General features: G+C 37.8%; 2 protein-coding genes and 1 long non-coding RNA gene across 9 annotated transcripts; 2 read left to right on the plus strand and 1 right to left on the minus strand.

The window, feature by feature from the left end:
• Window positions 1–1,367: 1,367 nt before the first annotated feature.
• tbc1d30 (TBC1 domain family, member 30) lies at window positions 1,368–20,223 on the minus strand. Of its 5 annotated transcripts, none has more exons than XM_065264281.2 (15): window positions 19,944–20,223; window positions 19,584–19,811; window positions 18,976–19,140; window positions 6,920–6,981; window positions 6,771–6,836; window positions 6,540–6,665; window positions 5,747–5,932; window positions 5,488–5,656; window positions 5,226–5,394; window positions 4,993–5,098; window positions 4,727–4,833; window positions 4,363–4,502; window positions 3,603–3,809; window positions 3,273–3,338; window positions 1,368–3,033 (listed from the first exon to the last, which is right to left on the minus strand). In XM_065264281.2, exons 1-15 carry the CDS (start codon window positions 20,113–20,115, stop codon window positions 2,156–2,158), a joined length of 2,847 nt encoding a protein of 948 aa, XP_065120353.2. In that variant the 5' UTR covers window positions 20,116–20,223; the 3' UTR covers window positions 1,368–2,155. The 5 variants fall into 5 exon arrangements, with proteins under 5 accessions (XP_065120353.2, XP_065120352.2, XP_065120354.2 ...); XM_065264280.2 differs by having other exon boundaries at window positions 3,234–3,338; XM_065264282.2 differs by lacking the exon at window positions 3,273–3,338 and having other exon boundaries at window positions 19,944–20,222.
• Window positions 8,915–16,278, plus strand: LOC135747133 (uncharacterized). 3 transcript variants are annotated; one of them, XR_010531689.2, is made up of 8 exons: window positions 8,915–9,696; window positions 9,786–9,936; window positions 10,144–10,336; window positions 10,534–10,967; window positions 11,261–11,348; window positions 11,449–11,538; window positions 15,663–15,701; window positions 15,797–16,278. It is a non-coding gene; the product is annotated as an uncharacterized lncRNA (long non-coding RNA). The 3 variants fall into 3 exon arrangements; XR_010531687.2 differs by having other exon boundaries at window positions 8,915–9,936; XR_010531688.2 differs by having other exon boundaries at window positions 8,915–9,936; window positions 10,891–10,967.
• An 870-nt stretch (window positions 20,224–21,093) lies between the features above and the next one.
• On the plus strand, window positions 21,094–27,114 carry gnsa (glucosamine (N-acetyl)-6-sulfatase a). Its single transcript, XM_065265726.2, has 14 exons — window positions 21,094–21,433; window positions 21,552–21,611; window positions 21,803–22,009; window positions 22,421–22,486; window positions 23,005–23,103; window positions 23,187–23,354; window positions 23,428–23,510; window positions 23,584–23,702; window positions 23,786–23,889; window positions 23,969–24,070; window positions 25,496–25,606; window positions 25,681–25,791; window positions 25,873–26,033; window positions 26,128–27,114. The coding sequence occupies exons 1-14, from the start codon at window positions 21,254–21,256 to the stop codon at window positions 26,201–26,203; spliced, it is 1,647 nt and encodes a 548-aa protein (XP_065121798.1). The 5' UTR covers window positions 21,094–21,253; the 3' UTR covers window positions 26,204–27,114.
• The last annotated feature ends 136 nt before the right edge of the window (window positions 27,115–27,250 follow it).

Here is a 27,250-nt window from a genome sequence, read left to right on the forward strand (position 1 = left end):
AGCACAATTGAGTTTAAATTACAATAAACCACCATCATTAGGTGTGTTCGAATTCATGCGCGCTGGGCAGACCGATCGGCGGGTGACTTGAAGCAGTGCATTCCGGTTAGTCATTTTGTCCAACTTAAGCTGGCCCTGCAGGCACAGACTGTGTCATATGGTTTTTAAGTACGCGAGAGCGGTTCGAGATCAGCCGCCTGAGTTAGCCAGCGTAGTACACAAAGAGGAGCTGCACGGGCTGTAATGACGACACAGCTGTTTCACGATTGGTCGAATTCACCACATGACAACAATCACGTGTATTTCGTGTTTATTTTCACGCCCTCAGTTCCACAAATGCTCACAAATCTGTATTTTTATAACAGTTAAAGCTATTTTCATGTAGTCGCGATGTTATATTGTGTCATCTTCATCAAAATAAAATGGATACAAAACGTAGACCCCACTATACCAATGATTTAAATAATATATGCTTATGTTGAACTTTATTCATGTAAAAACAGATGCTGTAAGCCTCTTTAGTTCCACTCATGCTCATACACGGACATTCAAAACAGTATAATTCACTTTTTATGTAGTTTACATCTTACAAATCATGTTTAATGCTATTAAGCAAGCAAACGGCACGTGATCAGCCATGCTTGACGTAAATGCCGCAAACTACGGGAACCACAGCGCGTCCGACTTCACGTCTCCGTTTTCGGCTCCTCCCCGCCTGCACGCGGCTAATCTCGCCGATCGGTTACATCCAGCCACAGCCGATGTCGAACACACCTATTGTTATCAGTGTTTGCACTTTATCTGCTCATTTGCATTTTAAATGACACACCCCAAAATGGCACACTTTAGCTCAGGCCTAAAAAGTGGCAATTTAATCATGCTATAATTAATTATCTGTGGAGTATTTTGACCTAAAACTTCGCATACACACTCTAAGTACACCAAATATTTATTTTACATCTTTAAAAAATTCATAATATGACCCCTTTAAATGTCATGTGTCGCAAATATTGTATGGGAACATATAGCTTGGTCCTATTTAAAACTTCTGTTGTACATTTACATCGACCCATTAAGTATTATAAAGACCTACTTAAACATTTATATACTTACTATACATTCTGTAACATCACAACATGCTGATGTAACCACACTCACTGAAGAACCGAATTCTCTCAAACAAACCCCAGTTATGCTGTTCTACCTGTTTTTTTTTATATATTAAGTGCAAGTATCAAGAAAACCTGTTAACGGTTCTGTTAAATAAAGAACTTGAGCATTTAGACATCATTCATTATCATTCATAATAAGGGATGTAACACCAAAAAACACGAGCTTCCATCTGAAAGAAAACATTACACAGAAAATGAAATACTGCAAGCTTTTTCCATACTTGCATGTGTTTAATTCACTGTGGGGATTATGTATGTCAATCTCATCTCTAAGCCACCCAAAACTTTATATGCTGAAGGACTTTCAGTAGCAGGAGTATTCAGAACAGACATTTCAAAACAAGTGATAACTTTCATTCACTTCTTTAGAAAAAAGTCAGATGGCAACAAAAGGGAACACAGTTTACTAAAGAAGGAAAAACAAAGTAAAAGTAACAAGAAAAGTACATAGTTGTAACAGATTACAATAAACTGAAAACAGTTAAGAATTGTTTCTGGCACAGGGCACAAAGGAACTAAATCAAGTGGCCATGGACAATTGCTTTTAAATCCAAGAATCTCACAGCTTAGACATTGTGGGATAAGAGTGTTTAACCTCTTGAACTGTTTAATAGTTACCAGCAGTCAGTAAAATGTGAGTTGTTACATTAATGTCATTGCGTGGCTTTTATCTTAAAGATACAGCACATACGAGTAAACATATTGCATCTTGTAAATACTGGTGGCTTGAAGATGCAGCAAAGATTCTTTTATAAGACTTTATTAAACCCTTCAAGCACAACTTTTGGACATTATTCTCTTCTGGGAGGGTCTCGTACAAAAAATAAATATAACCTTCGTGAATTCGTACAGTGATCAGCTTTTAGGAAATGTGCTGGAAGCATACTGGAGTTATGCATGTGCTTGCATGACAGCTGTAGAATATTGATATAAAGAGTACAGTAGCTTTATTTTATAAGTGCTTGTCTGTAGGTGACAACCCATTAGCGTCGCTTGGTGGTGCTTCCTACACGGTTTAAACTTCTACTCATCTGGGGAAAGTGCACATTTGGAGTTCTGGCAGTTGGACCGTACAGCCCCAGGTTTCTTGCAGCAACAGACTTGCGAGGTGTTTTGATGCAGGGGAAAGGAGAAAAGATCTGCTGTGGTTTTGGGGGTTCCCCTGCTAAGTTTGAGGGGCTTCTTCCACTTTCTGAGCTAGAAGAGTCTGAAGCTTGATTACAGGTGGATGGGAGTGGGTGAAGATCATTGTTGTTGGACTCCGTCTTTGACTGGGGTTTTGGAGGTGGTGTCTGTGCCTCTGGTTCATTTGAGGTTGGTTCTGGTAAAGGTTTCAGCTCCAGAGAAGACAGCTTGTTCTCTATTTGTTGGACCTTCTCCTCTTCTTCTCCAGAGCTGTGGTCTTGCAGAGAAACATCTGAGCTTCTAGCCATGCTGGTCACCTGTTCAGATGTCTTTACCTTCTCCTGCTCTTTACATGCAGTCTGTTTTTCATCCTCTTTGGTTTTTACCTCTTCTTCCTCCCCTTTTCTCTCTGCTTCCTCTTCTGTTTTGCTCACAGGAGTTTCGTCATCATCTAGTTCTAGAGAATCATCAAAGCCGAGCTGGGCGCGAGCTCTAGCGATGTTCCTCCGATGGGTGCGCACGTGGCTGCGCCAAGGGGAATTGAGCCTGGCCCTGGACGTCTGGCTGTGGCATGGGGAAGAGTGGGCTTGGGGCACAGGGTGCAGTCCTCCATTATGTATGATACTATTCTTGGAAGACTGCTGACCAGGCCTGGGCTTCCTACCCAGGAGAAGATGGTTAACCACAGGGGAGGGACCGAGTTGCGAGGAAAGGATACTGGTGGCTGGACATTTATCTGTGAAGAATCAATGCCAATAAGTAAGAAAACATGATTATTTATTAAGCTGATTGCTCAAGTCAACATAAAACCCACGCAACCCATTTAACATCCCACCACAAGACCACAAACATGAATTAAGATCACCACAGCCTTCACCGCAATCATCATGTGATTATTGTTTGACCCAACACCAGTCAAAATATTTACTGCACCACCTAGCATATCTAATGAAGTTGACCCATGATGATCAGTACCAGTGTGGTGCTTCTGGGCTTTAATGGGTTGATGTGGTTCAATAGTTTCAGCTTCCACTGGAAGTCCTGGGAAAATGTTACAGAGTTTTTTTTTTTTTACAGCATTTACGTGTGTCAAAAAATACTAAAAGATTAAATGACACTAAAAGTAAAAGATGATACTGAATGGCCTTAAAAAATAAAATATCTTACTTAAAAATAAACCTGATTTAATATTTTGTTGCCTGAAGCAAATGCACGAAGCCAATGTGTTAAAACTAAAACCTGTCAAATTAAATTCAGTCCATATCTGTTACCAGAGATTTCTATTTATTAAGTCCTGCTACCTACCTGTATGAATGTAGAGTAGACCAGCTTGCTGCTGTTGTTTTTGTTTGATACGCGAGTATTGTTTTTTCAGCGCATTGATGTCGGTGCTCATGCGCTCCAGCATCATACTGTTGATGGCAGCCTGATGCTCCGCCCGTCCCGTACCCACCGCTCCGGGACTGAGCTCGGCCATGTTACTTCCGTGAGAGCTCTGCACTGCTTTCTGATCTGCAAAGCAAACGAAACAAACTTTCTATGATACAGTATAAACACCATGTGTTGTTAAAGCCAGAATGTTTGACAGATTTTACAGGGTAACTTTGGTAAAATCAGTCTTGGCCTCTCTCTGAACTTCATTCATTTACTACAACTGAAGTTTGTAATGAAAGACAGCTGGGGCGTCTTCCAGAATGCCTAATGACCTAAACACATCAAAAACAGAACTAACAAATGTATCTGGGATTAAATCTGTCTGCAGGCGGATTCAAACAGGATAATCAGGAATATTTTTCCAATCTAGCCAAGGTTACGCTGGCAGTCTGAGCTATAGTGAGATCATAATGTTTGCATTAGTGCATGACTTTATTTTACTTTCATATTGCCAGTATAGTTTAGATAGCCCTGCAAATGTTATAGAAATCATAAACATGACATCGTTCAGGAGAAATGAGGCAGCAGGGATCAGGTTCGTTTAAAAGGCTGCCAAAAAAATTTCCTGAAGTGGGTACTGAAGTAAATCTAGTGTTTTTCAACCCAAATCATTAGAGATGCAGAAACAGACCTTTAAGATGTTTTTGGTATCTCTGGATCTCAGGTGCCAGAAGTCCTCCCAGAGGCCCCAGGCAGCCAAGAGCAGTAATGATGGGATCTTCATCATCCATGTCGACATCATCATCACTTTCCCATCCATTGAGTGCCTGACTATATAAAGTAAAAAAACATAGAATATTCATTTATTGTAATGCATCATTCCCTTACAAATTTTAATTGGTGAAAGTTGTCTTTGAAGTGAGTGTAAATGACTGGGCAGACCTTTTACTTCTGTATTACTGTATTCCAAATACAGTACAACTGTACCATCCCACTTACTGTAAGCTCACATTTTGTGTTTATGACTTTAATATAGGTGTCAATGTAATAAATACCTGCTGATAGCTCTGACAGGCGCAGGGAATGGGGTGATGTTATATGTGTATTTCTCCCTGAGTTCAGTCAGTTGGGGGAATGGGAAGGGAGCCATGGAGTAGACAGTCTGTTGAGAGGAATACAGATGCACGCATAACACACTAGTGGTCCACTAATGCTGATAATGAGAAAGCAATGTGGCTGTTGGCCGATATAACACATATAACAGTAAATGCAAGAAAGACTCAAGTACTCTGATTTAAAAATAAATAACAGAAACACTCACCTGCATAAGTTCATTAGAGTCAATCAGGTTGTGCTCCAGCATTTCCTGTGTCAGGCAGCCCATTGTACTATAAAACTCATCAGCAGTCTGACACTCCTCAATCCTCCTGTAAGACATGAAGATACAAGTAACACACTTGATACATGCTAAAACATTCTCATTTTATAATCATACAGGTTTCTGAAGAGGTCTTGGGATCTGGTTTCTTTTGGAGGGATGATTGATGAACTTACTCTCCGAGTTTGGCCCAGATGGCCAGAGCTACATGAAGCAGCATTTCCGACCCCTCAAAAAACACAGAGTCCCAGATCTTCAGGACGGTGTGGTGGGGCAGACAGGTGGCGAACATGGTAAGAAACCACTGCATGGTGAAGACGTTAGTGAGTGGTGGCTCATAGCTGCCTGAAACCACACAACATTGCGCAAACAATTAGATGGGGTATTTGACAAATGCGGTCAACCTGGTTTGTGTTTTCACATCTATGGGTGACAAACCTCCTCCTTCCCGATTGGCTACTTTCTGGAGATGGTTAAGATGCTGAGAAAGTTCTGGAAGCTTTATTCGTAGCAGATCCCTGAACACGGCCATGTCCACCGAGAGTGCACGCAGGTTATTGGCAAAGTAGCTTTCAGGAAGCACCTTATCGATCAAATATATCATCACCTATGATAAAAATACAATGTATATTTATTTCATGAAGTGATTTTCATAATGGAGCATTTATGAACTAAATATGCAGAGATGCAGACAAACTTTTAATGCATCTCCTTCATGTCCCTCTGTGACCTCCAGGATGAGGGCAGCCAGAACATTAAAGCCCTGGCAATAGCCGACAGTCTTGTTCCAGCGGGCGTATGCCAGCAGTACCCGCTTTAAAACCACCCGGTCCTGTTCGGCCTCCTGGCCACAGTAGGAACTGCAGCCCGTCCGATGCAAGTCCTAAACGAGATTGAGAATGCAAACTGTGACCAAATATAACAGAGTTCTTAAATAGGCATCAATTTCTCAAATACACTGCAAGCATAAATGCCAACTTTTTAGTGTCTTGTTTTTGTAAATTATTTTTCCTTTTTTAAAGAAGTTGTTCAGCAGCTTCAACAGAAGCATACAGTATATGATAGCTTAACAACATCATGGTACGTCTGGCTTAAAAGTGTTGTGCTTTATCAGGTAGGATGTAAGGCACAGAGTTAGAAAGCACAAGCAAAAGAAGAGTTAAACCAAGCTTGTGCGCACCTGTCTTTGTCTGTGTGGCACTGCATGAAAGTGAGCAGTGATTCATCAAACACATTTACTGTTCCATTATCCACTTTGGACTGACGCACTACTAAAAGCAAACATCCTGCTGCACCATTTAACATTTCATCCTACTGACTCAATTTTATTCCACAAAATATCGCTGATGCTGACACAAGACAATTTATTGTAAATGTATACATACACTTATTAAAATTCATATGTGATAATTATAAATGTACCAATACAATTGTATAGAAAGTGTTAAAGCTGTATTAAATAATTTGATGTGTTGAATAAATAAATATACCTTTACTATTTGTATTCCCAGAGAGTCATCATCTGGATTGCTGCGATCATTGAAAGCAAACCTCATTGTTTTCTCCCAGTCAATGGAGATGCTGTGAAGGTACTGATCGGCTAATGTAAGCCATACCTAAATCAAGCAAGCCAATATAAATCTCATAACACAGATGTGGTAAGACAACAGAGAAATGTATTACGGTAACAGTATTAAGAGAGAAGTGTCCACCACCCGTACCCTCTTCCTCCATTCTTTGGGAATGCCAGCTGGGAGCCTCGCCACAGCTTTCAGGGCATCATACCACTGCAGTTAAAATATAAAGAAACAGCTTTACAGGAGAGTAGGGCACACAAGTACAGCAGTGGACACATGCATCTCAGACATACTTGTTGAAATCCATTCTTTCCAAGAGATGGTTCGATAGTGAACTTCAACCTGGTGTCGACCCCTGTAGAGACAAGAGTGTGAATTCAGTGACACAGTGATGACTCAAGATAATAACTTCCGAGCTGCAGGTGTCTCAATAATAAATTATTAAATGAGGGGTTGTTATGCAATCAATGAATAAGGGTTGTTTTTATTGTAGGCCAAGTTATATAACTTATTTATGTAGCTATGCTACGAATAAGTATTAAAAATGTGACTGACAATTATCCTTTTATTATTATAAATCACGAAACGGAAACCTAACGCGTGAAACAAGCTGATGATAAATGTCGCTGTCCGCTCCTCCGTGGTGCTGAAAAGCTACTTCCGGAAATACGACACCATCCTGTATCGATCCAAAATAAACCGTCTTTCATTTCACTTTCCATCTTGTTAAAACGTCGTACTGCGAGACATACACCCTAAATTTGCTAAATCTTCAAAACCGAAAATAATTTAGCATAGCAAGCTCATCTTTTCAAACGCTGCTGTAAACGGTGAAGAAATCATGCGAACCTTCGCGAACGATTGAAAGCATAGGCTATATCCAAAACGATAGCAGCTTTACGCCTTGTTTATATAAATTAATAAATACTAACCTGCGTCCATCTCTGTTGGGGAAATACGCTATAATAACACACACAGCAACCATTTCAGCCTGTGTTTCACTTTTAAGCCGGATTAACCTACAAGATGACCAGCATCTCTCGAGCCCCCCTACTGCACCCATATTACTTTACACATCAAAGCACATGCGTTTGTGAATGAAAAGCAAAGACTATTGAAAGTATCATGAATTGAGACCAAATATGTTTAATGTAACTAATATTAAAAATGCCTGCCTGTAGTATAAATAAATGAAATTACATCCTGCCCATTATATTATCTGAATCAAGGCATAAACACAATAAATTGATTATATAAATCATATTTAAAGCATGCAGGAGTGTAGGTTCACCTGGCTCTAGTGTGCACAGCAGCCGTGGCGCTCTTCTGGAGATGCCGTTGCGTTTCTTCAGCACATTACTGATAATATTACCAACTCCTCCACCTGCATTCTGACGTTTCACGCAAACCCTCGACCTCTTTGAGGAAACAAATCTTTCCTGCTTCATTTGGGGAAAAACTAAGAGGACCACGTCCCGTTTGATCTGCTCTTGTAAATATAAACCGCATAACACCTCACCCTAGTCTATTTCAAGCATTTAATACGATGTCGAGGAAATCATTAAACGCGTAGCGCCAAATAGAACTGATCAATTAATCCAAATTTCCGGGTTGAGATTTAAGTATCCATCGCAAGGTAAGAAGACAATAAGATTAATAGTATAGGCAAAAGTCGATGCTAAAAGATCAAGATACACGGAGGATGCGAGAAGAAGATGAATACGGCGGTGATGAACGTATGTCTACACCCACATATGTGCGTCGTGCAGAAGGAGGGACCGGTGAAGCTCTGGAGGATGGGCTACATATGCGATGAATGAGAAAAAAATATACAGAAAACTTAACAGCAGTGTGGAAACAGCTGAAGAACACAAGTGTGGACATCTAATGCGTTAATAATCTTAAAAATAAGGAATAAAGTATTAACGTATGCAACAAAGTTGAATTTATTCTGGAACTAATTAGGAAACATTAGGGCAAGTTGACTACAATCGCCATTAATACAATACATGATCACTGAATGCAACCAAAGTACAGCACGTGGAGGAAATAAGCCCTGAGATGGACTAGCCATGTGACCAGTCCATATAAAAATATTAAAAGCACTCCCTGTGACCTAACAAATAGAAGTATGCGACACACTACACTGTACAGAAAATAGAAAGATAGGCAGATGAAATAGTACTTTAAATTTGAAATTATTTAATTGCATTGTTGTGTAATGTCATGTTTAGATTATGAGCAGTAGCTTATGTGATAAAAGGAGCAGTTTTGTCTTGACATACACTGTAAATAATTTTCGTTGTTTTCACAGTTTTTTACTGTTTTTCTCGACAGTTTCTTACTGTACAAGTTGTTTACAGTTTGTTACTGTAGCTTTGTTGTTTTCACAGTATTTTAATGTATTTTCAACAGTTTTTTACTGCATAAGCTTTGTACAGTAGGCTACTGTAGTTTTCCAATGCATTATGGGAAATATTACTCTGAATACAGTATTACCAACCAACTGCAAAACACAATGACAAACGTATATTTATATCTTAAATGCTTAATTTTTTGTGAGATATTTGGTTTAATGTCTGTTTTCACATCAGATGCTCGGTGTGTTCCTTTAACATAAATCACGTGCCTTTTCTGAGGCTTTAATGAAATCACCAGCCAATTCAATAGACATACCATCAGTTCTTAATATTGTTGCCTCTAGGTCACAAATTGTATTTTTAAGATTAGTTTAGGCGAGAATATATATATGTATAATCTTCAAATAGCAGTCAATTAGTTAAGAAAGCGCTAATTTTTGTATTCGATTAAACAAATGCGGAGAGTTCAGGCGCGAGTTGGTCACGTGATGTGCTCCTCAGTTCTGTCAGTAGGGGGAGTGGGAGAACGCTTGTGTGTCGTCGCTCGTCGTATCTGTTCTGCTAATCTAGCGCGTATTTCTTTATTAACATCTGCTGGGTGAATATTAATACGTATATGCTAACATTAATTTTGTGACCACAAAATGACAGAGAGCTATTATGAGATATTGTGTCGTCGTGTTTGTCTTCACTCACTTCATCATTATCTGGTAAGTGCTATATGCAATATCTGGTATGAGACTTTATTGGCACTAAAGGGTTCTTTCGGCTAAATTTTACTTAATTTCTGTCATAACAGCAAACAACTTCTGCAACTACATAATGATTGTCTGCGTGTGTGCAAAAGAAAGCATGTTCACTGTGTAAAACCCCGCCAGCGCTTTTTCAAATTAACGGTCAGGGGGAGTCTGAGCTGATCGTGTTGTGTTGATGACAGAGACTTTGCTGAGGTAACTAAGTGAAAGAAATTAATGTGTTAAATAAATAACGTTATAAACTTGAATTATGTTGTGCCAGAATACGTTGTGTAATGAATATCTGTGGAATATGTTTAAAATAATACATTAATGACTGAACATGAACTTGACTGAACATGGCAGCTAGAAGTATTGAAAAGACGTATAATAGATTTAACAATGTTTTATCTTCTTTATTAGTGTATGTAAATCTGGGCTACAGTCCACAACAAATTTTCTACGGTAGTTTTACGCCTGCATGCTCGTCACTCGTCTATCGCGGGATATCTTCACTACAGCGGGCATCGCATTGGAGAGATCCTGTGCTTGTTGCGTGGCGGTGTGTTTGTGTGCTCACTTGGATTGAGACCAGCAGTGCTTTTTTAAACAGTGGGTGAGTACTAACTTATTATTGTGTAGTTTCATAAAAGCCTTACTCTTTTTCAGTCACTTAACTTTTGTTCATCTGCTAATAATAGGACTATGATCCATACACAAAGATGTATTGTGGATTTAAATAATATCCGCGAATATTTATGTGAAAATGTATTAGTGTTCTGCTGACATGAGATCTGAAAATGTGTTCTCTAGGACCTGATATGGATTAATCCAATGATCAACGTTTTCCTTTGTATCCCTGTTTTGTATGCTGCCATTACATGATGGTCATATGTCCCGGATGATCGGGAGAAGTCACGTGGTTCAATTATTATTATTATTATTATTATTTTACGTGGTTCAATTATCTGTTTATAAAAATTTTTACCATGCATTTAGCATCAGGCAAAGCCTGCAATCAATCTATTAAGACAGAAACAATATCTTACTTATAATTATGTTGTTATGACAATATCATGTGATCATCTGAGTTAGAACAAAATCTATTCATTTTCAGGTATTACTGTGCAAGTGCCCTGTATCATTCTGTTGAAATGTTATGTGTTTAAGATTCTTTATGACATCAAGATGTGGTTTGGGAAGGACCTTCATCTAAATCTGAAGAAAGGACATACTAGCACAAAAAGGTACAATATTTTTTATACCCAATTTGAAATGTTGAACAATTACTTTACTGTACTGGCGGGTCAAGCGTCTGGTCAGGAACTGCCTATACACTTGAAAAATGCACAGAACTGGAACAGCACATCAGTTGGGAGCACATTAACAATGATTAAATTTATCTAATAATTATTTTAATATTTATAGTGTATTTAATGAGTGTGTATTAATCTCTTACAGCTCCCATACTGTACAGTACAGTACAGTATATTTTAATCAGTGTGGCAATAACTTGTGTTTTATTTTTATGTTTACACAGGTGTTTCTGATATGGAGAAAAACCCTGCACTGCTCATTTTATTTCTTCATCTTGAGAATACAGCAAGTTTAACTTTTGTCTGGAAAATGTAAGTTTTGAGTTTGGCTAACAATAGAGTTTAGATTTTGATGCAATTTATTACTCAACTCTTTAACTTGTATTCTTAGTTAAACATTTTATTTTCACAGGATTCAGCAAAGCTAACACCAACAACAATTTTTCATGGCACTTCAAACCCCCTTGATGTGAGGAGCCAGCATCAGAATGGATGGTGTCAGGTACTGGATCTCTTATGGCGCTTTTCCATTGCATAGTACCCCACGGTTTAGTTTAGTTTGGGTCGGGTCAGCTCACCTCACTTTGGCGTGGTTAGCTTTTCCATCGAGTTTAGTATCACTTCGGAGTGGGAGGGATTATAGGCGTGTCGTTATATTTACGCTGCCTACTGCTGTGACATCATACACGTGAGAGCGTTGTTGTACATTCCCATACATTCATTTATTTCTCAGTCTGCCACAAAATTAAAATTGGCCACCACAAATAGATGTTTGCACATCGCGTTTATAACTACCTCTGTCTCACATGACAGTTTCTGTTCAAACACTCAACCCGTGGCGTCAGTCGACGGCGCTCCGCTGAGCCTCATTCAAGTTGCATTTAAGCATATATAATAGGGGTTGCATGATTCAGAAAATTTCACGATTCGATTCGATTCCAATTTTTAGGCTCAATATTCGATTCAAAATCAATTTTCGATTCAAAAACGATTCTCGATTTTAAAAAAACGATTCACATTATGTAAATGTAGTTTACTTTTTCCTATGTGATTGATTGTAGTAGACATACAATTTTAAAGAAAAGAAACACAACAAATTAAATGTAGTTTTAATATAACTTTATGGGCCCTATCTTGCACCCAGCGCAATTGACTTTGTCAGTGACGCATGTATCATTCGTATTTTGCGCCGGCGCACAGCGGGGTTTTTCCCTCCACAGATGCACGTCAGCAAACTAGGGAATGAACTTGCGCTCCCTGGGCGGTTCAGCGCAAAAAGGAGGTGTGTTGCGGCGCAAACCATCTCTTATGCTATTTTGCAGTTTCAAAAAACAATTGCGCTACTAACCAAAAAAAACTAGTCTAAAGTCAGTGGCGCGTTGCGCGTGGTTCATTATGCTATTTTAAGGGCGCATGCTTGACCATAATGTATAGCGTGCACAACGCGCATACACTTTGCTTATCTAATCTACACAGATGCAACAGTTATTTTTGCAAATCATAAATTGTTACACTTAAAAATATTAATACACGAGATAAGGGGAATCATAGTGGTGAGCATTGTGGTGATAGTTTTTATTTATTCTCATGCAAATAACGATTAAAATATTTTCATAACTTTGTTGTGTGGCTGTATTACGTTTATTTTATGTAAATAATAGTTAAAATGTTTTCATATGAAACCTTAATGTATATGAACTTGATTTGTAAGAGTACTTTGGGGTTGGACCTTGCTTGCGTTTCTTGGGTCCGATTTCAAAGCCCCCAAACCCTTTCAGCGGTGAGGGTGGACGCAGCGATGTCCTCTGCTGGCGTCAAGTCCCGAGGCAGATCCACCTCCCGTTACACGGCGTGCCCGATTTATGCTGGCAAGCGTGGGATTCCCCCGTACAAGGACGTTGGTCTCCTCGGCTGTGAACCGCTCCTGGCGTGCGCCTGGTAAATCCGTCATAATAATAGCAACCTGCCATGGAACTTGCGCCCTTGCGTTTAAAGGGAATGTTGGCTAGCGTTCTGATTGGTTTATTTGACGTTACGCCCAAACCACACCTATGAATAATGAACCTACTTCAGACCAACCCCTTATTGATTTGCGCCCGGCGCAAGAGTTATTTCTCACGCCGGGAAAATAGCAACAGCGCCCAAGATCCGCCCACAAACTCACTTGCGCGTTGCGCTTCGCACTTGCGTTTCAGATCGTTAAAATAGAGCCCTATGTCTATATGCAAAAATAAAAACTGTTATGAAGCAATTAGATGACCCCTTTTATCAAACTCTATTAAATACAATTATATAGTATATTAATGATAGACAGTGCAGGTCTATAGATTATAAATGTGACTGGTGTTATAATGGTTATTATTTCTATTAGATAGAGCAGAAGCAGGAAAAATGCCTATCTTTCTATTTCTCTCTTGCCGATAAAAAAAGCTAAATCCACTCATTATTTCAGATTCAAAAGTCTACTTGCTGTTTAGTGACAGGGGACTTTACATTACAGTTTTGCGTTTTGTAAATCTTGAGCTTTGCTCGTTCAGTGCAATAGATTTTGGAAAATATATGGTTTATTAATAATAATAGAAAAAAATGGGAGACAGAAAATCCAGCGCGTGGTCTTGTCTTTTAAATCAACAAACCATAGAAACCGCCGTCACGCTGAAGCTTTAGCGCGGTAGCGCTCATGGTCACGGCCATTCTCCGATCGACTCGGGTTTTACACACAATATTAATCAGACTTTGGGACCAGAAGTAATTTAACTATGACTGACCCGGACCCGACTGACCATCTCAAATATAAACCCGGAACCATACTGGCCGTGGGTGCTCCGTGAAGTCCTCTAATGGTATAACTCTGCTCAAGTTCAGAAACATGAATGTCACACGAGCTTGTTCGCGTCGCATCCTAATTCATTGAGAAATAAAAAGCACGTGAACGCATACTGAACTCATCATGTCGCACACAAAATGTCATTATTAAAGAGTGTCATCATCACAGAAAAACAAAAAAGATAAAAAATTTGATGCCAGATATACTTGGGCACTTTTTAATATAACTAGGCAGCGCGCCCAAGTAAAGTCAATGTGTGGGAAACACTGTGACAAGAGTGTGCAGGCGTCAGAGTGAATACGACGCAGCAAAGCCATCTATAGGAATACTGAAATAAACTCATTTCAGGACAATAGTAACACGGCATTAAAAAAAAATTATGAATCGATTTTTGGAATTCTATGAATCGATTCTGAATCGGCAAAGCTTGAATCGCGATTCAAATGTGAATCGATTTTTTTGCACACCCCTAATATATAATGCGGACGTGCACGTCGCGAATGTGCCGCCACAAACTGCAAGTCTGGAAAAAACTGTTATGGTGTCCCGGATTCTCAACCTGCGGATGTTTTTCATCGCTAAAAGGGTGTTTGGAAACTTATAGCAGAACACAGATAACAACATGTTTGCATGAGACAGCGCAAGCTAGCAGTAAGCTAAAGCTAATATTTACATTATAGCGATGACGTGACAATTCTCTCAGACCAATCAGTGATCTACAGTGTTTTCATGTCACGTTTGTTATCAGCTCGGGTCGCTTGGAACCCCAACCGAGGTGAACGAAAAAAAAGTATCGGGTACTACGTACTGCACCCAATGGAAAAGCTCCCAAAAGTAAGCTGACCCGACACAAACTAAACTAAACCGTGGGGTACTATGCAATGGAAAAGCGCCATTAGTGTTCTCCTTCAGTGTAGCATGTCCAAACCCATCATTGCACACTAAACATTAAACATTTTTGGTGACTACAAAAGACAGTCTATAACACTTCTAAAATTGTACAAACAACGTATTTGTATAAATAGTTTTGCCATAACAAACCTTACTTGGTAATTGGTTCATATATAGTTTTGTGTAAATTTGTTCATTTAACGTCTTAAGTTTGGAATGGTCTATACGGAATTAGTTTTGTGTTTATTGATAATAATTATTATAGTTAACACATTTATTTATTTATTACACCAGTTATTATTTATGGGTAATATTTGTGTCATGTTTTAGTCACTGAAATGTGTAAAATGGTGCGAAAATATTTAATAGTCTACCTGTGGTCTATTAAATATTATTTATTCAAAATGTAATTCTACTTCGCAGTGGTGGCTGGTGACTTCTCTCGTAAGGGGTGCAAATTCAAAATATGTGTTCAGAGTGTAATGTGTGTTGCTCATCATGTCAAAGTATGTGTTCGTTGCATCATGTTAACCATGTGCATCTTGCCTTATGTCAAAATACGTGCCTGCTGTAAAAGTGTCAGAAGGGTTTATGATTTTATGACACTCACGTTCACAAAATACTCGCAAGACACTAACTTAACACTAAACTCTGATTACACATGAGATTAAGCGAGATCTGGCAAACGTGGGTGCCTCTTTTATAATAAAACCCTTTGAAGCATCTTGACATGATGCGTGATGCACATAAGTTTACATGACGCGCTAAATACATGTTGTGACAAGCTTTGCATTGTGCGCCCTCGAAAAAGAAGTCACCAACCAGCACTGCGACTGGGTTATTTAAGCTTTCAATAACATGTAATGTTATTATAACATTATCCGTAATATTTTCTCTGTTCTCTCAAGGTGGATGTCAAGACTTGGCCATGTTCTAGATTATAACTGGTGAGCTCAAAGTACATTATTGCTAAAAACAAGCATTTTAGATGATTAGTTAATTTTTGGACTTATTATTTATTTGTTTTTATCATTTGTTACAGGATTATCACAAGTGCTGTCGCCCCTGCTGTATACAGTATGATACCCCCACCACCTACACCAGCTGTAGAAAATGTCGGTCCTGGAGTGCCGTTGTCCTGCAGAGTTCTGCTCCAGCTCTAAACAAACACACCTGAACAACTAGATCTAAAGAGTCACCTGAAAACTACAGGTAGGCAAGGTTTTATCAGGGTTGGAAATAAAATCTGCAGGATTTTGGCACTCCAGAACCGATGTTGCCTACCCCTGACCTACACCTTCATCCTGCCACCACCACTCATACTACCTACAAAAAAACTGTATTGTAATTATGCTTTTCACTGTATTGTATGATGTGGTTTTCTCATTTAGGGTAACTACACTATGGCAACCATTTGATACATTGATTGCTGACTGATTTTGTTAATTTTTATTTAACCTTTTGTATAAAATCTAATCATTTTTTGGTTATTTTTGTTAATATTGTTACAAATATACAGTTAAAACTGCACAATAAATTTTCTGCTTTTAAAGATATAGTTGTTGTCTTCATATTTAACACCAACCGATAAAATAACAGTATTTAATTTAATCGTAAAAAACACAGTAGTATATATTTTACACTGTAAAATAAATAACAGTAAAATTGAAAAATACAGTAGTATATATTTTATACTGTAAAATAAATAACAGTAAAATTGAAAAATACAGTAGTATATATTTTATACTGTAAAATAAATAACAGTAAAATTTCCAGTATAACAGTAAAATGCTGTATTTTGGATCTTAGAAAAAACAGTATAATACTGTACTTCATTTTGCAGTATGCTTTAAACTACTGTCATTCTTTCTACAGTAATTTTACTGTTGTTTGAAATACAGGAACTACTGGATAATTGTTGCCAGTAAGTTACTGTTAATTTGACAATAAACTTTTTACAGTGTACATCTAGTAAAAAACAAGACATGCATCTAGTAAAAAAGTGGTAAATCAAAAAATATTGAATGCATTTATGATATTCATATTTAGAGAAAAAACATGGCAAGAAGGAGTGAAACAAAATTAAAGGGGACATTACACTTTTTTAAGATGTAAAATAAATCTTTGGTGTCTCAAGAGTAGGTATGTGAAGTTTTAGCTCAAAATATCATATAGATAATTTTTTACAGCATGCTAAAATTGCCACTTTGTAGGTGTGAGCAAAAATGTGCCATTGGGGGTGTGTCCTTTTAAATGCAAAGAGCTGATCTCTGCACTAAATTGCAGTGTGGTGGTTGGATAGTGCAGATTAAGGGGCCGTATCACAAGGGGAGCCAAATTTCAATGAGCTATTTTTTCATATTCTTGCAGAGAATGGTTTACCAAAACTAAGTTACTGGGTTGTTATTTTTCATAATTTTTGATACAAGCACTGGGGACCCAATTATAACACTTGAACATGGAATTCAGATCATGATATGTCCCCTTTAAAATATAATCAGTTCATAACTGTGACACATCACCTGCATTAGGAATAGAAATAGACTAAATGGGATATTTCACCCCAAAAATCAGTTTTCATTCTGTTGTGCTAAACCTGTATGAATTTCTTTTTTCTAATGAACACAAAAGATATTTTGATTTCCATAGTAGGAAAAACAAATACAGTGGAATTCAATGGGTACCATCATCTGTGTGCTTACCATCATTTATCAAAATATCTTCTTTTGTGTTCATCAGAAAAAAATTACTATTAAATACTAATGAACTCATACAGGTTTAGAACAACATAAGGATCAGAAAATTATGATAGAATTTCCATTGATGAATAAAAACCATGCACAGCATTAGTTTTGATGACATACTGTACCTGTTTAATAGCAGTCTCATGCTGCATGTAAACAAAATGTAGGATAAAGACAAGAGCTGCAAAGGCCACATTATCTGTAGGTCAGCTACAGCAGAGCCTGCCACCTGCCTGCACTAAATTCATCACATTCATGCAAATCATCGCACAAGTGGAAACGGTTACTGTTTGACTCAGGGCCACATTAAGCTAAAAATGTACATGTCAGTGTCAAACTGATCACATGGCCATTTAAATTTCATATGCACTAACTATAATGATAGACAACAGGATTTTTCCGCACATAAGGAAGCATAAATATTTCAGTATCTGCTACCAGTGGAAGGTACATTCCACCGAATCAGTGCCATTTCTGTCCCCATAACATTATATGTATAAAATACAAAAAAAACTAACTCTAAAATACATTTTATTATTAGGCAAAGTTTCATGCATGCTAATCTAACACCAAATTTAAACCATGTCATTTAAAACATTGATAAAAACTACATAGAACACTGAAAAACAAAATTTTTCATCTATCCCTGCTCTCTATCTCTGTACTTTACCTTTAAATACAAAGCATACAATTCTTCAGATATCTTTTTTTTTTGCATTTTTTGTGTTGGTCCATATCCCATATTTGCTTTAAATATTTTTACTATTGAAAAAGTCATTATTTTAGATAAAATGCACATTTTAGTCATGTCCCCAGGATTTCACTCAGTCCTGTTTCCCAACACGTCCCCCCTCTGAAAATCTAGAAATATTCCACAAGTCACATTTTCAAGAGGATGTGACATCGTCTGGATCTTCTGAGATCTTTTCTCATTTTCTTTTCTGTATATTTTATGATATTGATGCTATGACGTTCAATCCTGTTACCTATATTGTTTCTTTGATGTTATTGGCTTATTTTAAAATTAAAACATTTGGTAAATCACTAGAATTTGTTCAGTGTCTTTATGCACATAATGCAGCTATATTTTATGTATTTTCCAAACTCAGTCCTGTTACCAAAATGTCTTCACCCTCGATTAAGAAACCATGTTAAAAAATAAACTAGTTACCTGAGATTGACCAGTACTCATTTTGAAAAGTAAAATATGTGTGTTAACTTGTTAAGTTACAACATGCAAATTGCACCGATTCGGTTGAATATCCCGGAAACCATATAATACCAGTCTTCTAAAACAGCTAAAGGACATCAGACTTCAGAGGACTATCAAAGATGACAAAGCTCCTAAAAAGGTCAAAGTATACTTTGGTCTACTAGTCTTCAGCACATAAGGTCTTATGTAATTTTTGACACAGCATATCAAATCACATCACTGTAATGGCTGCAGGAATGAAACAAGAGAATGATTTATAATTACGTCTTTTCTGAGAGACAGCTTGAAGACAGGCAGTTACTATATCAAAGTTCTTCTGTACTTTCTGCTGTAGTCTGTCCTTTCTCTTCACCTGACGCACCAGTTTGGCAGACTGGACCCCAATACGGTATTTCACCTCCTGAATAATCCACTTTAGTTCCTCTGGACCTGAACGCAAAACATATGCTGTTTAAATCTAGGAAACATGCATTCAATTACATTTCTGTATAGATTCAGACACAGTGAAATTATTGTCATCATGCATTGAAAAAATATCTACTCTCACTCCTGATTCTTAGTAGATTCTAATTTCTTGCAACTCTACAAACACTTGAAGATAAATATGTTTGTATACACCACATGTATAAACAAATGGTCAATGTATGTACAATGTGCTACAAAGATACTGAGCACCTGAGGCAACAATTAGCCTAAATCACCCGACAAACAAAGGGTTAATATTTAACAGGTTTTTGACTGTTTCAGACTAATGTGAGAACTGTCAGATTGACAGCTATTTGTCCGATTTCATTAAAGCACACAACCGCATATACTAACGTATTTTTTTTTTTAATTCAACAGTCTAATTTTGAGTCTTAAAATACATTCACCTTTTTGAGAGAGATATTTCATCTGATGGCGTCTCGTGTGTTTCTCCTGAAGTTCTTGCAGGAAGTTCGCGCCGGTGTTACTTCGCCCGAGGAAAGCATCTGAACTGGAAGCTTCGGTGGAGCTGTCTACCCCTCTGAAACCGTTACTGCTGTATGTGTCATAAAGCTCCACTAACAGACAATCCACAATAGATGATGCCCGGGACGCTCTCTGCTCATCGTCTTCATCTGAACACACATGAAAGAAACACGTTTTATAGAGACCACATTTTTTCACATTCTCTTTATCTGGTGATCCATACGCACCACTTGCGCACTTGGATATTGCGATTAATGATGAAGCTATTTTGAAACACTTACAATTTCCATCTGAGGATAAACGTCTATTTGAAACCCATCTGTGGAAAGCCGAAAAGCCGTCAATATACGACGCATCTGAGTTGAGGAAAACTCCACTCTCTTCTTCTGAGACGTTATTGTCACATATGTCAATCTCTTTAAGTTCTTCTTTACATACCTCCTCTTCAGACATGTTTTATTAATCTATCTCGCGTTTAAGTTCAACATTACAAACTCACGAACATATGCTGCATGTATAAACCAAAGAGTTTTAGATGAATCAACAAGGAACTTAAGTTCCGGGTATGTTCCATTACAGGAGAAGGGTTGGCTGCGAGTTCCCAGGCTCTTGTTTCCTTCCTGAGAAGGTCTGAATCTGGATTGTTCTCCCCTGCAATGGGAATAGTTTAGGCCACCTCCAAAACTTTCAAAGAAAAAAGTTTTTCGGGAACAGGTGCAACCAACGTGTACAGTTGGATAAGAAACAATCTTTTGTAATTCCATTAATTTAATCGATCACGAAGTCTTTTGAAAAATACAAAATAAAATGTTTATGACCACGAAGTCATTTGAAAAATACAAAATAAAATATTTTGAAAATAGAAAACAAAGTAAAATATTTTAATAGTTTTTTATATTTACAATAGATTATATTAGGTTGGATTGATTAAATTGAATTTAACAAAAGAAATAACAATGTTTTTTTTTTTTTTTTTTTTTTTTTTTTTTTTTTAAGAAATAGCAATGTACTCATACGAAATAAAACACCTGTGAAATGGTCTAGCTATATTTTGTATGAGAAAGCAATTATATAGGGGTTTTTTTATTATTACTATATACAATGCCACCGAAACAAAAGTTTTTACATAGTTACATTATAAACACTAAGGCCAGAAATACATTTGGGGAAAAACAACAAATAAAACAGCAATTTTATAAATGACATCATTCAGTAGAACGCACCAATCAGCTGACCAGAACTCCGCCTCTCCGCTATACGTCACTAGAACGGGGACGTGCTGTTTTTACGGATTGGCTCATTAATATGAATTACGCACAGCGACACACGCTTCTGATTTGATGACAGTCAGACTGGGCGTTAGTCAACTGGGGAATAAACGAATGCAGTCTGGCTCATGAATAAAAATCAGTCTACGTGACTGGACGCTACAAAAGGTTACCAAAGAACTGCAGTTATTATTCATGAGCCACAACAGCGCCATACTATGCTTCGTTATTTTGCAAACAGGGAATGCTAGTTGCTCCTCTAAAGGAGCCTTTCCTTAAACAACCTCTTATGCTTTTATCGCAAAGAGAGTTCTGTCTAGGTTATGGCTTTATTTGTTTTTAACTCTGAATCAAAGATGAACTCTTTTTCGTCCACGATGTTACGTTTTATTCTCATCTGCGTCACTTTGCATTGTAGCAATCTGGTCGCGGCAATATCGTATCCCAGACCAAATATTGTTTTAATCCTCACTGATGATTTAGATGTCTCTATCGGTGGAATGGTGAGTACATACCCAGGAAAATTGTCTGATCTGGAATTCTTTTGTTTGTATGATGCTGGTGAAGCTGTATCAAGGGGTTAAAAGAGTTCATGTCCTGCAACCATGTATTTTATTATAGATCCCTTTGTCTAAGACGAAAAAGCTGATAGGTGATGCTGGGATAACGTTTACAAACACTGTAAGTAGAAATTGTGCTGGTTATATTCAAAACGAATTAGTTTATATGAAAACAAATCTTTTGAATATCAGTAGTGTATAATCTAACTAACTAACAATGAATTTAGCATAGACAGCTAGATTTTCATTTCTGTAAATGTTGCACGGCACTCCTAATGCTCCTTGTTATATTAATGACTTTTCTCATCCCAGTTTGTTGCCAGTCCACTTTGCTGCCCCAGCAGGGCGAGCATCCTGACGGGCAAGTATCCTCACAACCATCATGTTGTGAACAACACACTGGAGGGTAACTGCAGCAGCGTGGCATGGCAGAAAACCCAAGAGCCCATCACATTCCCAGCCTTTTTGCAGAAGCATGGGACCTATCAGACGTTCTTTGCTGGGAAATATCTCAATGAGGTAAAGACACACTCTAACATCTGCCACACCGAAATAAGTTAAGCTCGAAATGCTTTTGTAATGACAAAGTTATTTCTTTGTCATCAGCTTAAAGGCGGGGTGCGTGATCTCTGAAAGCCAGTGTTGATATTTGAAATCACCTTAACAAACACGCCCCTACCCAAATAGAATCTGGATAGACTCGCCCCACACATATGCAACCCAGGCAACGATGTTGGTTAGTAGACATGCCACTCACTGCTGATTGGCTAAAAGTGTGGTTTGGTACTCGGCCTGACTCAAAAAATCATGCACCCCGCCTTTAATGTGGATAAAGTAGTTGTAATTTGTGCATGTGTCCTTAATTTGTCCTTTTATTAAGTTGCAAATCTTTATAAAAAAGTAAACATCAACTTTCATTTTCTGCTTCAGTATGGCAACAAAAAAGCTGGAGGAGTGGAGCATGTGCCACCAGGCTGGGATCAGTGGTTTGCACTGGTAAGAAAAAGATCAAATCATATTCTTAGTGGAGTTTTAAGGCTGTCACGTACACAAGATGTTTTCAGTGCTCTAAACCTGAATCATGGTTGTTTTGTTTTCATTTGCTTCCTTTTTAATGCCTACTGCTGCATGGCATTTTAACTGTAAATCATTTCAAACTCTGCTGGCAGAGAGGCTCAGTATTTCTCAGCACTGAGGCTTGTGAGCGGGAGACGTGAATAATTTAGTAGAGAGAGAAATGTTTAGCAGAAACACATTGACAAGCCCCTTAACCTTTCCCATCTGTGCAACAAAACTTTAATCTTAGCTGGAAGGTTATGAAAACTCAACTTTGTATCAAAGTATACAGTACATGTTGTTCGCAGGAATTGAAGCACAAACTTGGCTGGATAAAGGTTTTGACAGACCAATTAAAAATTTGATCAGATTTGTTTTGTTATCAATTAAAGGTCATCTCTGTTATGTGGCAAGAGCTACAGCATCATCTTGTATAGTAATCATAATGTGCTTCACAGGAGAGAAACTCAAAATACTACAACTACACGCTGTCTGTAAACGGCAGGCCGCAGCGACATGGACAAAACTACAGTGAGGATTACCTTACAGATGTTCTGGTATGACCTGATCTCAGCTGTTTACAAGATATACAAAAGTTAAGTCTTTCTGATGTGTCTGATTTACTTGCACTGTCTTCCAGGCCAATATTTCTATAGACTTCCTGGAAAACAAATCCAACCGCAGGCCTTTCTTCATGATGGTTTCCACCCCAGCTCCACACTCACCCTGGATGGCTGCTCCTCAGTATGAAAGCAGTTTTTCCAATGTTAAAGCTCCACGAGACCCTAACTTTAACATTCATGGCAAGGTATAGATCTGTCTTTTCTTGGATATTCTGCTTGGATGTTTTTTGCATGTTAATGCTCTACTGTGCTGTTCAGGACAAGCATTGGCTCATCAGACAAGCAAAGACTCCCATGACAAACTCTTCCATTGAATTCTCGGATAATGCCTACAGAAAAAGGTATATGAATGGATCTTTTTAAGTCAAGCTACATGCAGTAATGGGCTCTTATGAATTATTTTTTTTCCACTAGGTGGCGGACTTTGCTCTCTGTTGATGACCTGGTGGAGAAGGTGGTGAGGAAGCTGGATATCAGGGGAGAGCTCAGCAACACTTATATCATTTTCACTTCTGACAACGGATACCACACAGGTATGTGGAGTTTTTAATTTTTGGGGGGGAATTTTGGAGGGACTGTCTCTTTACTTTTGCATGTGCCTGTGTCTCCCTCTCAGGCCAGTTTTCACTTCCCATGGATAAGAGGCAACTCTACGAGTTTGACATCAGAGTTCCTCTTCTGGTGCGAGGGCCTAACATCAAACCCAACCAGACATGCTCGGTATTACCAGCTTTTATAAGTGAATAAGTAATGGTCTATTGACCTTTCATAATAATGTTTAATTGATCTGCTTTAACAGTTACTTGTAGCCAATGTGGATTTGGGTCCTACAATTCTGGACATAGCGGGATATAACGTCAATGAAACTCAGATGGACGGCATGTCTTTTTTTCCTATAATGGTAAGAATCCTGTTAGCACTTAAAGGGGCAGTTTCTTGGACAGGATTTATGCTAGTCCCAGGCTAAAGTGTATGTTTGAGCTAACTTAATTTAACTCATTCCCCGCCAGCCAATTTTTGAAAAGTTGCCCCCCAGCATTTTTTTGTGATTTTCACAAAATGCCTTTCAAGAAAATTCTCTTCTAAAAGTATTAACCTACAAAAATATCTGCTTTCAAACAAACAAACAAACAAACAAAATGTGAAAAAAGTTTCATCTTATCTACATTTTTTCTTTGCTTATAAACTCTTTACTATGGGTATTTTTCTTAAAAATATTTTTTTAGCAAAAAGCTGAAATAATTGCATTTTTGTAAAGATTTTTTTTTTATAGATCAGATTCAAAACGATTATCAAAACATGCACAGAGTTTAAGATTAGTAAATAATCTTTTTGCTTCAGTTTTTAATAAATTGGGTTAGTGCGCCATCTTATATAGCACTAACCAGCCTATTATAGCTTTCTAAGAGAGGTTTTTATGAACGTTCTAAGGCATTACAGACCCAACCAAAATGTTGTTGTCTACATCAGTGGTTCTCGAACTGGGGGCCCCCAAGGGGGCCGCAAGATGGTGCCAGGGGGGCCCCAGTTTTATGACATTTTATAAAATACATTAATTTTTCATAAATTCTGTGTAATTAAACTAAAAAAAAATAAGGCTACTAACCAACAGCACTACTTTGTATACTTTAATATGTTTTGTCTTATTAAAATGTTATGTTTTAGAACAAAACTGTCATAAATTTTCTTTGGGGGGGGGCACAAAGGTACACAAGGGGGGCCGCACGCTGAAAAAGTTTGAGAACCACTGGTCTACATGTCACGTCACAGAACAAGGATTAATACCCCATTCAATCATTCTATGTCACATTTAATGCAAATGTTTTCTCGTCAATGGCGGGGAAAGAGTTAAAAACATCTAGTCTTTAACATAGATCAGTGCCATTGATGTGCATTTTGAGACAACACAGTAGTTTTTTTATTAAGTAGGTTTGTAAAAACTAGATATAGTCCTAGCTTAGTCCTGGATTAATCTAAACCCTGTCTGAGAAACCGCCCCAAAACTATTAAATTTAAAACCCAAAAATGATAATTCTGTCATCACTTACTCAGACCTGTATTGCTGGATATTTTGAAGAATATTTGATACCAAACAGATCAGGGGCAACATTCACTTCCATAATCCGTAGTATAATTTTTTCCTTCTATGGTGACCCTGATCTGTTACAAACATTAAAATATCTTCCATTATGTTCTGGTGTAGAACAACTTAAGGGGGTGAATACATGATTGATGACAGATTTATTTTTCCAAAAGTTAAGTTGCTGACCATTCACTAGAAATAAATAAATAACCGAGGATTGTTTGACATGTCTTTGGATGTCAGACTGGTACAGGAAACAGCAGCACTTGGAGATCTGATGTTCTTGTGGAATATGAGGGAGAAGGTAGCAACATCTCAGATCCAACCTGCCCTTCACTTGGCCCCGGGGTGTCGGTGAGGGTCTGCACACACCACTGTGCGTTATATATAAACTATCATCACCCTAACACTTTAATTTTAATCTGCAGCAGTGTTTCCCTGACTGTGTATGTGAAGACTCGTACAACAACACGTATGCCTGTGTGCGCACAGTGTCACAGGCTGCTAACTTGCAGTACTGTGAATTTGACGACAATGAGGTAAAACACAAAAAGTATAATACTTTTTTTTGTTTAAAAAAAAAATCATCAGCATTGTTTTACTGTCTTTCTACATTGCAGGTGTTTGTAGAGGTGTACAACCTGACGGCAGACCCTTTTCAGCTGAGTAACATTGCTAAGAGCATCGATCAGGAGGTCTTGGAGAAGATGAACCATCGGTTAATGATGTTGCAGTCGTGCTCTGCACAGACCTGCAGAACGCCTGGCGTTTACGATTCACAGTTAGCACAACATCACCTTTTTATGTGATATTTTTACTTTGGTAGGAAATGTTTTAGACTCTAACATGTGTTTTGTCCATCTCTGTTTCATCAGGTTTAAGTTTGATCCTCGATTAATGTTCGGTAGCCTTAACCCTCACAGAAACAAACTGCGACAGACGCTGAAGTAGAACATAAGGAGGCTAGAAGAGGAAAAATGAGATGAGAAGACTGAGAAACATGTCCTGTTGTTGCCTTGATTTTCTGACACGTCCCATCTGTCCTCCTCTGATGATGTCATCAAGGTGTGCCAAGGGTCCTATGCAACCTTCTGACAACTGTTACATGTGATCCACAAAAAATGACAGTCGAAACATACTGTATATGTGAGAGTATTAACAACATATTCCTTCTGTTCGTTCATTTTTGCTGCTTTCAAATTAACAATGACACAGTTTAAGAACGTTTCAAACAGTAAGCGTTGTTTAGTTTTCATTTAAATGCACAGTATTAATGTTTAGGTTGATTTTTGCTGAATGGTCAATTACCAGATATATATATATATATATATCAACATTTTACAGCATTACTTAAAACTACAACTACTAGTTGATTTGTTTTTATTTTATGTAAGATTATCACAAAGATGTCCAGCAAATAAAACCTCACAGTGAGGGAAAGTTTTGCACTTTCAACAATCCAAATCACTGAAAAGCTGCACTGGCGTTTCTAATGTTCAACAGGCACAGACCTACTGTTCAAAACTTATATTTATTTAAACTTGTATTATATTTCCAATATTACATTCAGTAATGCACTTTATGGTCAGCGACAAACACATCAGATGTTTAAAAACATTTAACACTTATTTTATTTGTATTGTTGTTACAGTAAGTGTGGACATTTTTGTCTTATTTCTTTGACTGATAAAACCATTCTGAGATTATCGTTTGTTGGTGTTGTTGCAGGGTTTTTTTCTGGGTAAATTGCCAGCAAAAAAATAATAAACGAGACAAGTGGAAGGTAAACATGACTGAGGATTACATGTAATCTAACTGAAATGCTGTCTAATAAAAACAAATGGTATGTCTTTTTGTGCAAACAGTGTATTAGTTTTTTTTTTTAATTATATGTGGCTTGTTGACATGGCAAAAATAACTTCACATACCCGGTTTCACAATTAAAAAGTAGGATTATAAAAACCAGTCAGCCACTGAATCTAACAGTTGTTATGGCCA

This window comes from Paramisgurnus dabryanus, chromosome 1 (genome assembly GCF_030506205.2).
Source record: "Paramisgurnus dabryanus chromosome 1, PD_genome_1.1, whole genome shotgun sequence".
Lineage (NCBI taxonomy): Eukaryota > Metazoa > Chordata > Actinopteri > Cypriniformes > Cobitidae > Paramisgurnus > Paramisgurnus dabryanus.